The sequence below is a fragment of the Erythrolamprus reginae genome, chromosome 4 (assembly GCF_031021105.1).
Source record: "Erythrolamprus reginae isolate rEryReg1 chromosome 4, rEryReg1.hap1, whole genome shotgun sequence".
Taxonomy (NCBI): domain Eukaryota; kingdom Metazoa; phylum Chordata; class Lepidosauria; order Squamata; family Dipsadidae; genus Erythrolamprus; species Erythrolamprus reginae.
The window spans coordinates 17,302,127-17,318,144 of record NC_091953.1 but is presented as its reverse complement, the minus strand read 5'-3'; the positions used below and the strand labels follow the sequence as shown (position 1 = coordinate 17,318,144).

Below are 16,018 nucleotides of genomic sequence, written 5' to 3'. Positions count from 1 at the left end.
AGAGAGAGAGAGCGCTCTCCGGCCAACTTCGCAGGGAGACCTGGAAAACGGCCTCCCGCTTTGCCGGCCCTCCAGAAGGGCAGCGCAACTTCGGCAACGGCAGAGGGCGAGGGTTTGGGGGCGTTGTAAGCCTTCGGCTCGCTCGCCAACCTTCTCTCCTTCCAACTCCCCCCCCCAAAAAAAAACCCAGAAAAAAAACCCTCCCGCCCCCCACATCAACACACCGCAGTGCGCGTGAGAGGGCAACACCCCTCGCGCAGGATGCCTCCTCTTGCCTGAGCGGCCGGCGGGCGGAGAGCGAGACGCGAGAGGGTCGAGAAAGAGTTGCGGGTGGGAAAAGCTTTTCGGGTCTCGCTTCGCTCTCCCCAAGTCGGCGAGGGGACCTCCCACCATCGCTTTAGCCCTGCAGCCATTCCGGTTCGAATCTACCCGCCCCACCAACTTCTTTCAAAAGTTTTCTCAACTTCGGACGTGCGCTTAGAGACTTCGAGGCAAAGGGAGGAAAAAGGGGTCCGTGAACCAGAAGACCCTCCCTTGGCCAGAAGATCGGTGGCCGTCTCCTTTCTTTTCTTTTTTTCATTTTTCTTTCTTTTTCAAGACTTTTTTTAATCTCCGTCCCCGAGAATGCCAAGGCTGGCGCCGTTCCTTCTTTACGTGGTAGCCTGGGCCACTTTTGGACCCCAACGGCAGGGATCCGCCGCCGGCAGCCAGAGCGGGTCGATCAGAGCCTTGCGCGCCTCGAACCGGCGGCGAGACGGTGAGTTGTGCCTTCTTTCTTCACCTATTCCTCGCCAAGGGGTGAAATTGACCGGGCGGCCGCCAAAAGCTGAAGGTTGTGGAAGCGCGCCCCCTACAGGTTCTCCTGAGAGGTGCACTCGAACGGGGAAACCCCCCAAAAAAAGAAGGGGTGAAGGTGGTTAGATAGTGTTGGAACTTGGAGGGCTGTGCAAGCAACTTTTCTTCAAACCTCTGTTTAACTTTTCGGGCTTGCTTACAGCCAGGTATTTCCTACAACCAATGTAAATGGTCCCTAGAAGTAATACATGGTTTTCGTACCTGGGATGATGGATTAAAACTTAATATCCAGTACAGTGAGAAATTACACTAAGGTTATGAAAAGCAGATGCATGGGTATAAATAGAATAGAAGAATAGAATTTTATTGGCCAATTGTGATTGGACACACAAGGAATTTGTCTTGGTGCATATGCTCTCAGCGTACATAAAATAAAATATACATTTGTCAAGAATCATGTGGTACAACAATGATTGTCATAGGGGTCAAATAAGCAATGAAGAAACAATCAATATTAATAAAAATCTTAGGAGACAAGCAACAAGGAATGTTGCAAGGAATAAGGATTCTTTATTGGCCAAGTGTGATTGGGCGCACAAGGAATTGGTCTTCGGCGCATAAGCTCTCAGTATACATTAAAAAAAATGCATTCATCAAGAATCATAAGATACAACACTTTGTGATAGCAATCAATTCATATTGGGAAGCTAAATAAAACAATATCAATCATAGAGAAACCAGCCACTTGGTTATAATCATAAGTGGGAGAAGATAGGTAATAGGAAGATTTGAAGAGTAGTAGTATTACAGTCTTAGTAAATAGTTTGACAGTGTTGTGGGAATTAGTTGTTTAGCAGAGTGATGGCATGCTTGTGGGGATAAAACTATCCTTGTGTCTTGTTGTTCTGGTATGCAGTGCTCTAGTCTATAGCATCATTTTTGAGGGTAGGGGAATAAACAGTTTGTTGTATCCAGGATGCGTGGGGTCTGTAAATATTTTCACAGTCCTTTTTTGACATGTGCAGTATATCTTTTTAAAAAATAATGTGAAAACAGGTCTGGGTGCCATAAATTTTTTTAAATGTTACTTTCATGAAACGATGCTAATCTTCTGTTAGATGCTCAAGTAAGATTTTCCCATAAAGTTGTAAGAACATAAGAACTTAAGAACAGCCATGCTGAATCAGGCCAAAGCCCATCGAGTCCAGCAATTGTCCATGGGGATCTTGAGCAGAAAGAGAAGGCAAGACCCTCCCTTTCCCTTGACCCCCAACAAGTGGTACTCAAGGGAATCCTACCTACCTCAAGCAACATAGAGGCGGCACTTGAACATCCGTTTCAATAACCATCTATATGCTTGGCATCCATGAATCTGTCAAATCCTGCCTTGAAGCTATCAAGGCTGACAGCTGTCACAACCTCTTCTGGAAGTGAATTCCATAAACCAAAGAAGAAATATTTCCCTAATTTGTCCTCACTTTCTTACCTATGAGCTTTAGGGAGTGCCCCCTCGTCCTAGTATTGTGTGATAGAGAAAATAATTTTTCTCTATCCACCTTTTCTATCCCATGCATGATTTTATACACTTCGATCAAGTCACCCCTTAAACATTTCCTATAGATTTTCCTATAAAGTTCCCTTTATTTTTTTGAGCAATATATTTTCTGAATGATGTGTATCTTTTCACAGATCCACATTCACCCACGCTGCAGCAAAAGTTGTGGGCACAAATTAGCAAGCCAGGGGAATAATGCCTAGCAAATCCTGCCCATTACAGAGACATCAGAAAGAATGCCTTAGCATTTCAGGGTAATTGGATAAGTGCATCCAGCTTTTGCAAAATCTTTTGGCAGGACCATTTCTTTCATTAGGCCCTTGCATGGAATTATTGCTTTTGTAGAAAGACCAGAATGAAATCAAGGCAGAAGTTGTGTGTGGTAAAGCTAAATTAATTGACCTTTAAAAAAAACAACATGCTGGCAGCTATACATGCTTAGGAAAGGCACAGCCTGAGAAACTCTTCCTGGACAATAGCATTTCCACATCATGGATACACTCTGAAATGAGTTTATATCATATAGAAGTCCTTTGCATGTTGAAAAAAATCCATGATTATGAAAAGCTGGTATTTGGTTTCCGGTCACAATTCAAAGTGTGGGTTATGACCTACAAAGCCCTTCATGGCATCGGGCCAGAATATCTCCGGGACCGTCTTCTGCCGCACGAATCCCAGTGACCAGTTAGGTCCCACAGAGTTGGCCTTCTCCAGGTCCCATCGACTAAACAATGTCGTCTGGCGGGACCCAGGGGAAGAGCCTTCTCTGTGGTGGCCCCGACTCTCTGGAACCAGCTCCCCCCAGATATTAGAGTTGCCCCCACCCTCCTTGCCTTCCTTAAAACCCACCTCTGTCATCAGGCATGGGGAATTGAGATATTCCCTTCCCCCTAGGCTTACAAAATTTATGCATGGTATGTTTGTATGTATGATTGGTTTCTTAAATTGGGGTTTTTAAGCTACTTTTAATATTAGATTTGTTTATATTGGTTTTTTATTGTTGTCAGCCGTCCCGAGTCTATGGAGAGGGGCAGCATACAAATCTAACTAATAAATAAATAAATAAATAATAAATTTGATTCTTTAATCAGATAAGACAATGAAAAGTGTTATGATGGGTAGGAGCTCTAACAACCTACATTCTCAACTCTTGGATGTTCAAGACTCCAGAAAATGATGAAGCAGTCATAGCCTGTGGTTATTTAAAATGCAACATCTCAATTTGAGTTACAGGCAGTTACTTATTTCAGGTGACAAAGTTGGAAAGCAGTGTTTTTAAAAGTTTCAAGTTTTTCTTTCAAATCTGAAATGAGCTGGTTTGACCAATAACTGATTGATTATACGCCATTGAATAGTTTTCATACTTCTAATTACCAAATAGATATACACTGCTCCAAAAAATAAAATAAAATAAAGGGAACACTTAAACAACACAATATAACTCCAAGTAAATCAAACTGCTGTGAAATCAAACTGTCCACTTAGGAAGCAACACTGATTGACAATCTATTTCACATGCTGTTGTGCACATTCAACTTTGTACAGAACAAAGTATTCAATGAGAATATTTCATTCATTCAGATCTGGGATGTGTTATTTGAATGTTCCCTTTATTTTTTTGAGCAATATATTTTCTGAATGATCTTCTCTCCTTGGTATTCCAAGTCTTCTGACAGTGAACTGAGTCTATTCTCCTTGCTGTTAATCATTCCCTTCTTCTATTTCCTTTTAACTTTCTTATTTATTTATTTATTTATTAATTTATTTTATTTTTAATTGATATATTTTTGTCAAGCATGTATAAGATAACAGATATAAGTATAAACATGTTTATGAATACATGAAATGGGTACAAATAAATGGGGACATTAGGACAGGGATGGTAGGCAAGATGGTGCACTTATGCACACCCCTTACAGACCTCTTAGGAACAGGGTGAGGTCAACAGTAGACAGTCTAAGGTTAAAGTTATGGAGGTTTGGGGTTGAAACCATAGAACCAGATAATACGTTCCAGGCATTGACCACTCTTATGCTGAAGTCGTATTTTCTGCAATCAAGTTTGGAGCGGTTTGCCTTAAGTTTGTATCTATTGTGTGCTGTGTATTGTTGTGATTGAAGCTGAAGTAGTCATTAACAGGTAGGACATTGTAGCAGATAATTTTTTGTACTATGTTTAGGTCAACCCAAAGGCGGCATAGTTCTACTTGTAGATAACAACTCCTATGCACAATAGAATGCTATCTTTATGACCAACCCCAAGGTATTAAAGTATAAGTAGGTTTTCAAGCTTCTCAGAACACAAGAGACAAGATGCTATTAAAAAACAAATAACAAAAATGTAGGCTGTGAAGAAGGTTCGATGTTTGAGCTACTGAGTGTAATTAATTTCTGAGTTCAGAAGCCCTGGAGATTAAAAGTGTGCCCTCAAACTATCTTCCGGATGGGATAGTAATTATTCAGAAGCAAAAGAAGTACTATTTCCCGATTATGACAAAATGTTACATGATCCCTTTAAAGATAGACTCTTACCCATAAAAAACATTAATAGCGTTGTAAGTTATGTTATACATTTGGCATCAAAACACATATACAGTGATAGCTCATCTTACAAACTTAATTGGTTCCAGGATGAGGTTCTTAAGGTGAAAAGTTTGTAAGACGAAACAATGTTTCCCATAGGAATCAATGGAAAAGCGATTAATGCGTGCAAGCCCAAAACTCACCCCTTTTGCCGACCGAAGCGGCCATTTTTGCGCTGCTGGGATTCCCCTGAGGCTCCCCTCCATGGGAAACCCCACCTCTGGACTTCTGTGTTTTTGTGATGCTGCAGGGGAATCCCAGCAGAGGAATCCCAGCATCGCAAAAACGAGCGCTTCGCTGGCAACGGAAGTCCGGAGGTGGGGTTTCCCAGTGAAGGGAGCATCAGTGAAATCGCAGCATCGCAAAAACACCGAAATCCTCAAAACCCCACCTCCTGCAATTTCCCTGAGGCTCCCCTCGCTGGGAAACCCCACCTCCGGACTGCCGTTGCCAGTGAAGCACCCATTTTTGCACTGCTAGGATTCCTCTGCAGCATCACAAAAACACGGAAGTCCAGAGGTGGGGTTTCCCATGGAGGGGAGCCTCAGGGAAATCCCAGCAACATAAAAACAGGTGCTTCGCTGGCAATGGAAGTCTGGAGGTGGGGCATCCCAGCAGCAGCAATGGGTTTGTAAGGTGAAAATAGTTTGTAAGAAGAGGCAAAAAAATCTTAAACCCCGGGTTTGTATCTCAAAAAGTTTGTATGATGAGGCGTTTGTAAGACGAGGTATCACTGTATAGACTATTGGCACCTTTCAAGCTGCATCTTCTATTTTTGTGATCTCCAGAATCGCTTACCGATGTTGCATTACCGATTCACTCATTTTCCACTATTACACTATTACTTCAGACGTCAGGATAATACTAGCAATGATTGATATTTCTTGAACCCTACCTGCTGGGAGAAACAGGCTCATTTTTGTGGGACAAGTAATTCACTGCTGGACTGGACTGGACAGGTCTTTGGTCTGATCCAGTGGGAGGCTTGCTGCTATGTATGTTTCTTTGCCAAGTGTCCTTCATCATCCATATTGGCCAACTTGCCAAGAGATGTGAATTTTAGTCTACAGGACTCCTCTGTATGCTCAAAAATAGAATCCTGGTGCAGAAAACTAACTCTATGACTGGGTGTCCATGTTGGAGTAAGGTGTTGGAGAAGCTAGCCCACCCAGATAGCCAAAGCAGCTAGCCAGTATGATTCAGACCAGGATATCAGGAACCATAGTCTTGAAGATATTTGAAGACAAGTACTGCAGAGTGTTTTAGGAAAAATATTTACTTTGTTCGTAGCAAACCTACACTAACTATTTACACTGTAGCTATCTCTCTCCGGAAGTTACTATACAAAATACTCACAATTCTCTATCTACTATTCTCAGTTATAATACTCAGCTACAAGTCTTCAGCCACGATATTCTTCAGCCACCACAAGCCACAATAATTCACAAGCCACTCTAAACCTTACTAAATCACTCTAGACCATAAGCCATAAGCCATAATATCTTCAAGCCACACTAATTCAAAAGCCACATCAATGCAAAGGTGCATCATAGTATATACTTTTGCCAACCAATCAGATTACAATCTGTAGATTCACCATGACTAGGCAGCTTTATATTGTTAAAGTCATTACATTGATTATAGTTTTTCTCTCTGCAATTTGGAATATTATGTCAGGTATGGTCCCAATCCTGACAGCCCATCTGTGGGCAATTATACAGTGGTACCTCCAGGGCCGCCGATAGATGGGTATTACTGGGACTGCTGTCCCGGGCCCGGGCAAATTGGAAAATTGGGGGGGGCGGGCCCCGGCACCCGCCAAAAACTCCCCAACCCTGAAGAGAGCCGCGCCTTTCGGCCTCCGGAAGTGCTGGGCCGGGGGACGCCTCCACCGCACAAGTTTAGGAGGCGGAGCGGCTGCCAACCCGGGCGGAGGCACGGTTAGGGAAGGCGCCGCCCTTCCCGCGCAGCGCAATGCCAAGGCGAAAGCACTGCCCGTCCGACACCTCCGTCCGACCCGTCCGATGCTGGCGCCTCCCTCCCTCCCTGCCTGCCGGCCCCTGCGTGCTCCAACCCCCCGAACTCCGCGGAAGGCAGTCCCCGTTCCCCCCCGCTTGCCAGCTCTCGCTTTGGTGTTTCTCCGGCGGAAGCAAGGCGTTTGAGTTGCTCCAAGGTTCCGCTTCCAAGCAACCTTTTGCCGCCCCCCCCCCCGCAAGCCCCCTGCCCGAAGCTGCAAGCGCGAGATCCTGGGGCGAGGGGGAGGCGGCAGCCCTGCGCTTTGCACTGGGGAGGTGCAGCGGGGAACCGGGGCGGCGCGGCGCAAGGTGAGCCCTTCCAGTGCCGTGTGGAGCCCTTCTTGACGCTGCCTCTCCCCCCCCCGCTGCTGGGAAGTTCTGTTTCTAACGAGCTCCGGGAACCCAGGTGAGGCTTCTCATCTGAAACCTATTTGTGGAAGAAGTTGGGAGAGGTTGGTGAGCAGAGCTCTCCTTGCAGGAGGAAGCCACCCCTCTGTGCTGGGAGGGAAGAAGGAACAATGTTCACCATCTCCCAGGACCACCAAGCCCCCTTCCAACAGCACATGCGAGGCTCCTGGCCTGCCAGCTCTCAGCTTCTCATTTCTGCTTTCTCTCTTTCTCTCTTGCTCTTTCATTCTTTTTTCTTTCTCTTTCTTTCTTTCTTGCTTTCTCTTGCTTTCTATCCTTTGTTCCCTCCTTCCATTTCTTTCATTCCCCCTCTCTATTTTTATTTCTCTTTCATTCTCTTTCTCTCTTTTTCTTTCTTTCTTGCTCTTTTTCTTTCTCTCTTTTACCTTCCCTTCCTCTATTTCTTCTTTTCTTTCTCCTTCCTACCTTCTTCCCTCCCTCCCTCCCTTCAGTCCTTCCTCTCCTACTCTCCCCTTTCATAAGTTTCCTTGCTTCCTTCCTCTGTTCTGTCCCTTCCCCCTTTCTTTCTTTCTTTCTTTCTTTCTTTCTTTCTTTCTCTCTCTCCATTTCTTGCTTTCCTTCTCCTTCCTCCCTTCTTTCCTCCCTCACTCCCTTCTTTCACTCCTTCCTCTCTTACTCTCCCCTTTCACACCTTTCCTTGCTTTCTTTGCACCCTTCCTCTGTTCCTGTCCCTTCCCTCTTTCCTTCCTTCCTTCCCACCCTCCGTCCATTCATTCACCCATTCCTCTCTTGATCGCCCCTTTTACAATTCCTTCTTTCCTTCCTTCCACCCTCCCTCCTTCCTTCATAGCTCGCCTTTCTTCCGTTCCTTCCAGATGGGAGTGCCCCCTCAAGACACCCGCCCGACTGCTGGTACCCTGTTTTTTCTCTCCCCTCGTCCTTTCCAGCTTCTCGCTGGCTGGGGAATTCTGGGAGTTAAAGTCCAGATATCTTCAAGTTGCCAAGGTTGGGAAACACTGGCCTATGGGACCGCCTCGCTTGGCGTGAAGCGGGAAATGATCCCTGGGGGATGGAGTGGCTTGGCGACTTAAAATAGTTTTAAAATGGCGGCGGGGGGCAGACACTTAGGCTGTATGGGGCCCCAAAATTCCTGATGGTGGCCCTGGGTACCTCTACCTACAAACGCTTCTACTTATGAACTTTTCTAGATAAGAACCAGGAGTTCAAGATTTTTTTTGCCTCTTCTCAAGAACCATTTTCCACTTACAAACCCAAGCCTCTGAAACTGTAATTGGAAAAGGCAGAGAGAAGCCTCCATGGGACCTCTCTAGGAATCTCCTGGGAGGAAACAGGGCTGGTAAAGATGGAGAGAAGCCTCCACGGGGCCTCTCTAGGAATCTCTTGGGAGGAAACAGGGCCTCCACCCACCCTGTGGTTTCCCCAATCGCACACATTATTTGCTTTTACATTGATTCCTATGGGAAAAATTGCTTCTTCTTACAAACCTTTCTACTTAAGAACCTGGTCGCGGAACAAATTAAGTTCATAAGTAGAGGTACCACTGTATTTCACTTGCAGACGGCATTCAGCAATCTTATTTAATAGCTAAGTATCAGGCAGAAAGCAAAAATTCAGAGTCAAGAACAGCTTAAATTTGTGCCCGCTCTCGTTTTTTTTATTTGCTTAAGCTGAGGGAGGGGATGATAGAAAGCAGCTCAGCATTCCAGATGCCCCCCTCTCACAGCTAGATTGTCTCTCCCTGCTGGATTTCTGAATATTCAAATGCCAAGACTTAGAATAAACTAACCTTACAACATAGGGTTTTTTCCCCCCCTCCTTGCAAATCTTCACAGAGATCTCTACAGCTGCAGTTTTGTGGCCTCACAAGGCTCAATATTTCTACCGATTCAAATGAAAGAGGAAGGATGGGGAAAAAAACCCCACATTGAATTTCTTTTGGTTAGGAAGACGGGCAGTTTAAGTAGGAAAACGAACGCAGAGGGGAATACAAGCAGTGCATATAAATTTGGCCCTCCAGTTGTGTAAATATTTTTTTCAAAGATGTACAGCTGCAAACAGCTGGACCCTTAACACTTCTCCTTAGCAGATGTTTACAAAGGGAAGCGCTTGAAGAAATAATAGCAAGGAAGTTATTCCAGAGCTTCAGAAGGTATATTATTTTTTCCTTCAGTCAATCAGCTCCTGGTCTCTTTTTCTGATGTCATATTCTTTTTAAAAAAAATAAATTTTATTAATTTTTAATAATGACAGATACACACTACATAAAAGACAGTGCAAAGTGATACATAATAATAATAATAATAATAATAATAATAATAATAATAATTTATTAGATTTGTATGCCGCTCCTCTCCAAAGACTTGGGGCGGCTCACAACAATAATAAAAATAATATTACAGTGGAACAAATCTAATATTAAAAGAGAAAAAGACATATAAAACCCTATCATTTAAAACCACACAACATAAAGTATAAAAGCCTGGGGAAGGTATCTCAGTTCCCCCATGCCTTGCTGTGAGCCGCCCTGAGTCTGCGGAGAGGGGCGGCATACAAATCTGATTAATAATAATAATAATAATAATAATAATAATAATAATAATAATGCCTGGCGATATAGGTGGGTCTTGAGTAGCTTACGAAAGACAAGGGGGGGGGCAGTTCTAATCTCCGGGGAGAGTTGATTCCAGAGGGCTCCCACCAACCAACATCATTCATTCATTCAGACCCCCTCCACCAAAATGAGGGTGTACTTTTTAAATATCATTTTAAACCAAGAACATTACAATATTTACAAATTATAGAGTGATTCCAGTTTATTCTTTATACCTTGGTCTCGAATTCTACTAACCATATAACTATATAGAATGCTGGTGAGACCACATTTGGAATACTGTGTTCCGTTCTGGAGACCTCACCTACAAAAAGATATTGACAAAATTGAATGGGTCCAAAGACGGGCTACAAGAATGGTGGAAGGTCTTAAGCATAAAACGTATCAGGAAAGACTTAATGAACTCAATCTGTATAGTCTGGAGGACAGAAGGAAAAGGGGGGACATGATCAAAACATTTAAATATATTAAAGGGTTAAATAAGGTTCAGGAGGGAAGTGTTTTTAATAGGAAAGTGAACACAAGAACAAGGGGACACAATCTGAAGTTAGTTGGGGGAAAGATCGAAAGCAACATGAGAAAATATTGTTTTACTGAAAGAGTAGTAGATCCTTGGAAGAAACTTCCAGCAGACGTGGTAGATAAATCCACAGTAACTGAATTTAAACATGCCTGGGATAAACATATATCCATCCTAAGATAAAATACAGAAAATAGTATAAGGGCAGACTAGATGGACCATGAGGTCTTTTTCTGCCGTCAGACTTCTATGTTTCTATGTTTCTAACCTCTAACCCTGTCCCATCATCTCATCAGTTCTTTCACTTTATTTTCATTAATCATATTCACCTTTGTATCCATAATTTCAAACTGAATGTGTTCCACCATGTTCCAGTACTAATTTTGTATTGTCCATTCTGTTGCATCCTTCCAACCTAAAAATATTACCACTTGGGCACTTTCTAAAGCTGATTCTTTAATTTCTCTCAATTCACCCATATCATTCCTTATTACTAATACTGCCATCTCCTTTGTAATCACCCATTTCATGTTGCTGGCATACAATGGTAGATGAGGGATCCTCCCTTCCCCTTAAAACAAAATGCCTTCAATTCATAGTTTATTTTATAAAGTTTGCCCTGACCTTAACGTGTTCTAACATTATTCTTGAATTACAGAGGTAGGCCAATATTCAGTAAAATATTCCAGGCTCTTGTCCAGTTTTCAAAAACCTTTGCTGCTAGCCATATCCTTACCGGGATTTGAACTTTGGAGAAGGGCGGAAATCAAATCAAATCAAATCAAATCAAATCAAATCAAATCAAATCAAATCAAATCAAATCAAATCAAATCAAATCAAATCAAATCAAATCAAATACAACAAAAACAACAAAAACAACAACAACAACTTGGGGTGTCTGCCTTTTCACCTATGTTAGTCTGTACCATGGTACCTCTACTTAAGCACTTAATTCGTTCCGTGACCAAGTTCTTAAGTAGAAAAGTTTGTAAATAGAAGCAATTTTCCCCATAGGAATCAATGTAAAAGCAAATAATGCGTGCAAACCCATTCGGAAAGAAATAACAGCTCAAAACATGGGTGGGAGGAGGAGGAAGAAGAAGAGGAAAAGGACAGTCGCTGCTGGATGAAGAAGGGGAGGGGAGGGGAATCAAAAATATCCAAAACTTTAAGGCTTAAAAAAAAGAGGGACTCTGAGGCAGCGAGGAGGAGCACGCGCCTCCCATACACCCGGTGCGAGGCTGCCTCCCCTACACTGCACCAGAGAGAGAAACCCGTCGGCCTTCACGCCGCTCTCAAATTTCCTTAGAAATTTTTCCGGGCTTGGGTTCTTAAGTAGAAAATGGTTCTTAAGAAGAGGCAAAAAAAATCTTGAACACCCGGTTCTTATCTAGAAAAATTCTTAAGTAGAGGCATTCTTAGGTAGAGGCACCACTGTACTGTAAAACTATCTACAATAGAAGAGTAGATGTACAGCAGTTAAATCAGAACTCCATTGCCTCAGTTTCCCAAGTCCCACAGTGTCACGGAAGACGGACCCTGCTTGTTGAAATACAAATCTACAAATAACAGTGAAATTAAATCAAAACAAATGTGACAGCCACAGAAGAAGAGCCAGAAAGCAGAACATATACATTGTGAACATCTTGAACACCTGGTTCTTATCTAGAAAATTTCTTAAGTAGAGGCGTTCTTAGGTAGAGGTACCACTGTGCTTGCATATTTTGACATTGTATAGAAACATTCATGCCTTGGCTTATGCTAATTAGGAAAAATAGAACCTGATCTCTTTTTCCCCCCAGCCATATATGGAGAAGCTGAGGATTGAACTTAGAATTTTTTATTTAAAAAGCCAGTGTTTTACTCATTAAACTGTAACTCAACCCAAGCGAAATATCTTTTTTCCCCAGGGGCTGTGATTTGCAATACAGTACATCAATCTATGATGGTTCTGACTGCAAGATGCAGTAATCGTAAGCTTGGCTCTAATTTGTGCAGTACAGCATGGAGCCTAACCACAGTTTGCAGAATGATAAGCTCTCTTGAACATGAAACATGTTTGTCTTTCTTCATGTTCCATTCCTTATCTAGAAAAGTTCTTAAGTAGAGGCATTCTTAAGTAGAGGTACCACTGTGTTCTGTATCTTCTTTGCTGGTGGCTATTAAGATCTGGTGATTAGGTGAATCTCCACATTCACAGTGTGCAAATACTTTATTTATTTATTGGATTTGTATGCCGCCCCTCTCCGCAAACTCGGGGCGGCTAACAACAGTGATAAAAAACAGCATGTAACAATCCAATACTAAACAACTAAAAAAACCTTATTATAAAACCAAACATTTATTTATTTATTTGCTTGCTTGCTTGCTTGCTTGCTTGCTTGCTTGCTTGCTTGCTTGCTTGCTTGCTTGTTTATTTATTGGATTTGTATGCCTCCCCTCTCCGTGGACTCGGGGCAGCTAACAACAGTGATAAAAACAATATGTAGCAATCCAATAATAAAACAACTAGAAAACCCTTATTATAAAAACCAGACATACATACAAACATACCATGCATAAATTGTAAGGCCTAGGGGGAAAGAATATCTCAGTCCCCCCATGCCTGATGGCAGAGGTGGGTTTTAAGAAGCTTACGAAAGGCAAGGAGGGTGGGGGCAGTTCTAATCTCTGGGGGGAGTTGGTTCCAGAGGGCCGGGGCCGCCACAGAGAAGGCTCTTCCCCAGGGTCCCGCCAAACAACATTGTTTAGTTGACGGGACCCGGAGAAGGCCCACTCTGTGGGACCTAACTGGTCGCTGGGATTTGTGCAGCAGAAGGCGGTCCCTGAGATAATCTGGTCCGGTGCCATGAAGGGCTTTATAGGACACATCCTGGTTTTAGGGACATACAGTGGGCTTAAGATGGATGCAGGGAGAGGTCTACTTGTCTTAAAGCACACAGAGCAATTATTTTTATGCCACATCATAGAGGAACAGATGGATTATGTCAGAGATTTTTGTGAATTACGTCTCATTTCATCAGATGCACAAAATGTCCTTTATATACAGTATATGCTTACACAGAGACATTTATGATTTAATGGGGGCTGAGTACAAACAATGAGGTCAAAACCAAGCAAAATTCAGAAAGCAGAGACAGAGATGAATATCTGTCAGTGGCCATTCACAAAAGATCCATTGAACCATGATACAGCCATCCTTGAAGAGGTTACATAATTAATTTGGATGTTTTTAAATGGATTGTTTATTCTTGCTCAAATCCTAGGATCCACGCCTCTTCATAAATTATGTTACTTGGCAGTTCACTGGTTTTTACTCTGGATAATATTTTAAACATGGGATTAAAAATAGACTGTAGTCTATGAACGATTACATCAGTGTAAAACATATGTTGTCTTTACTGTGTCACAAGTCCCTTTTTTCTTTGGTAAAACTGTGGATGGAATTGGAAAACATACAGATAGTTCTGGACATACCACCATAATTGGGGTATAAAAGGGGTGAGGCCCCTCATTTCGTAGTAGCTTTTGAAATGCAGGTACACAAGGGTTGTGGTTAAGATTGTGTAGAGAAGGGGATTCCAACCTTGGCAAGTCTGCGGAGAGGGGCGGCATAGACAGCCATCATGGGGCTTCCAAGATTCGCCCACGTTTCTTCAACACTCTGTGGCTTGCATTGGCTGCCGATCAGTTTCCGGTCACAATTCAAAGTGTTGGTCATGACCTTTAAAGCCCTACATGGCATTGGACCAGATTACCTCCGGAACCGCTTGCTACCGCACGAATCCCAGCGACTGATAAGGTCCCACAGAGTTGGCCTTCTCCGGGTCCCATTGACTAAACAATGTCATTTGGCGGGCCCCAGGGGAAGAGCCTTCTCTGTGGCGGCCCCGGCCCTCTGGAACCAACTCCCCCCGGAGATTAGAACTGCCCCCACCCTCCCTGTCTTTCGTAAACTACTCAAGACTCATTTATACCGCCAGGCATGGGGGAGTTGAGATAGCTCTTCTCCCTAGGCCATTACAAATCATGCATGGTATGTTTGTATGTATGTTTGGTTTTATAATAGGGGTTTTTAGTTGTTTTTTATTATTGGATTGTACATGTTGTGTTTATTATTGTTGTTAGCCGCCCCGAGTCTGCAGAGAGGGGCGGCATACAAATCCAATTAATAATAGAAACATAGAAACATAGAAGTCTGACGGCAGAAAAAGACCTCATGGTCCATCTAGTCTGCCCTTATACTATTTTCTGTATTTTATCTTAGGATGGATATATGTTTATCCCAGGCATGTTTAAATTCAGTTACTGTGGATTTATCTACCACGTCTGCTGGAAGTTTGTTCCAAGGATCTACTACTCTTTCAGTAAAATAATATTTTCTCATGTTGCTTTTGATCTTTCCCCCAACTAACTTCAGATTGTGTCCCCTTGTTCTTGTGTTCACTTTCCTATTAAAAACACTTCCCTCCTGGACCTTATTTAACCCTTTAATATATTTAAATGTTTCGATCATGTCCCCCCTTTTCCTTCTGTCCTCCAGACTATACAGATTGAGTTCATTAAGTCTTTCCTGATACGTTTTATGCTTAAGACCTTCCACCATTCTTGTAGCCCGTCTTTGGACCCGTTCAATTTTGTCAATATCTTTTTGTAGGTGAGGTCTCCAGAACTGAACACAGTATTCCAAATGTGGTCTCACCAGCATTCTATATAGTGGGATCATAATCTCCCTCTTCCTGCTTGTTATACCTCTAGCTATGCAGCCAAGCATCCTACTTGCTTTCCCTACCGCCTGACTGCACTGTTCACCCATTTTGAGACTGTCAGAAATCACTACCCCTAAATCCTTTTCTTTTGAAGTATTTGCCAACACAGAACTGCCAATACAATACTCAGATTGAGGATTCCTTTCCCCCAGGAATAATAATAATAATAATAATAATAATAATAATAATAATAATAATAATAATAATAATAATAATAACTCAGATTGAGGATTCCTTTTCCCCAGGAATAATAATAATAATAATAATAATAATTATTATTATTATTATAATTATAATTATAATTATAATTATAATTATAATTATTATTATTATTATTATTATTATTATTATTATTATTATTATTATTATATAAATCCAATAAATCTAATCTAATCTAATCTAACTTTACTCTGCACATGCTGGCAGAGGAATTCGGGGAGTTGAAGTCATAAAGTTACCAAGGTTGGAGACACCTGATTTGGAGCATATGCTCATAACAATTCCACTGGATCAGCACTTACCCAAATGCCTGATTTTGAGTTCTAGAAGAACAAAGAAAACTACAAATGGGGTTGATCTGTAATCAATGCTGGAGTTCCACAAAGTACTTGGCAGTCAGTGTCTGCTCTGTTTTATCAGATAGATGTATATCATGCCAAAGCAGATATTTCAATTATAAACTCGCCAGTTAGTCTCAGAGTTACAGAAAACAACTGAACAGTCTTTTCAGCACAAATTGTTTAAGTACCTTTTAAAGTGATTGTCTCTCATCACAACATTT

The 16,018-nt window shown here is 42.3% G+C and overlaps 1 protein-coding gene across 2 annotated transcripts in view; it reads left to right on the top strand.

The window, feature by feature from the left end:
- The first annotated feature begins 285 nt into the window (after nucleotides 1-285).
- The window catches only part of PDGFD (platelet derived growth factor D), a 203,267-nt gene continuing 187,534 nt past the window's right edge, over nucleotides 286-16,018 (top strand). Inside the window, exon 1 of one of the 2 annotated variants that reach the window (XM_070749694.1) lies at nucleotides 286-757. In XM_070749694.1, coding sequence (XP_070605795.1) covers nucleotides 625-757 — 133 coding nt within the window. In that variant the 5' untranslated portion in view covers nucleotides 286-624. The remainder of the gene's footprint in view (nucleotides 758-16,018) is intronic. The other variant, XM_070749695.1, reaches the window with a different exon arrangement.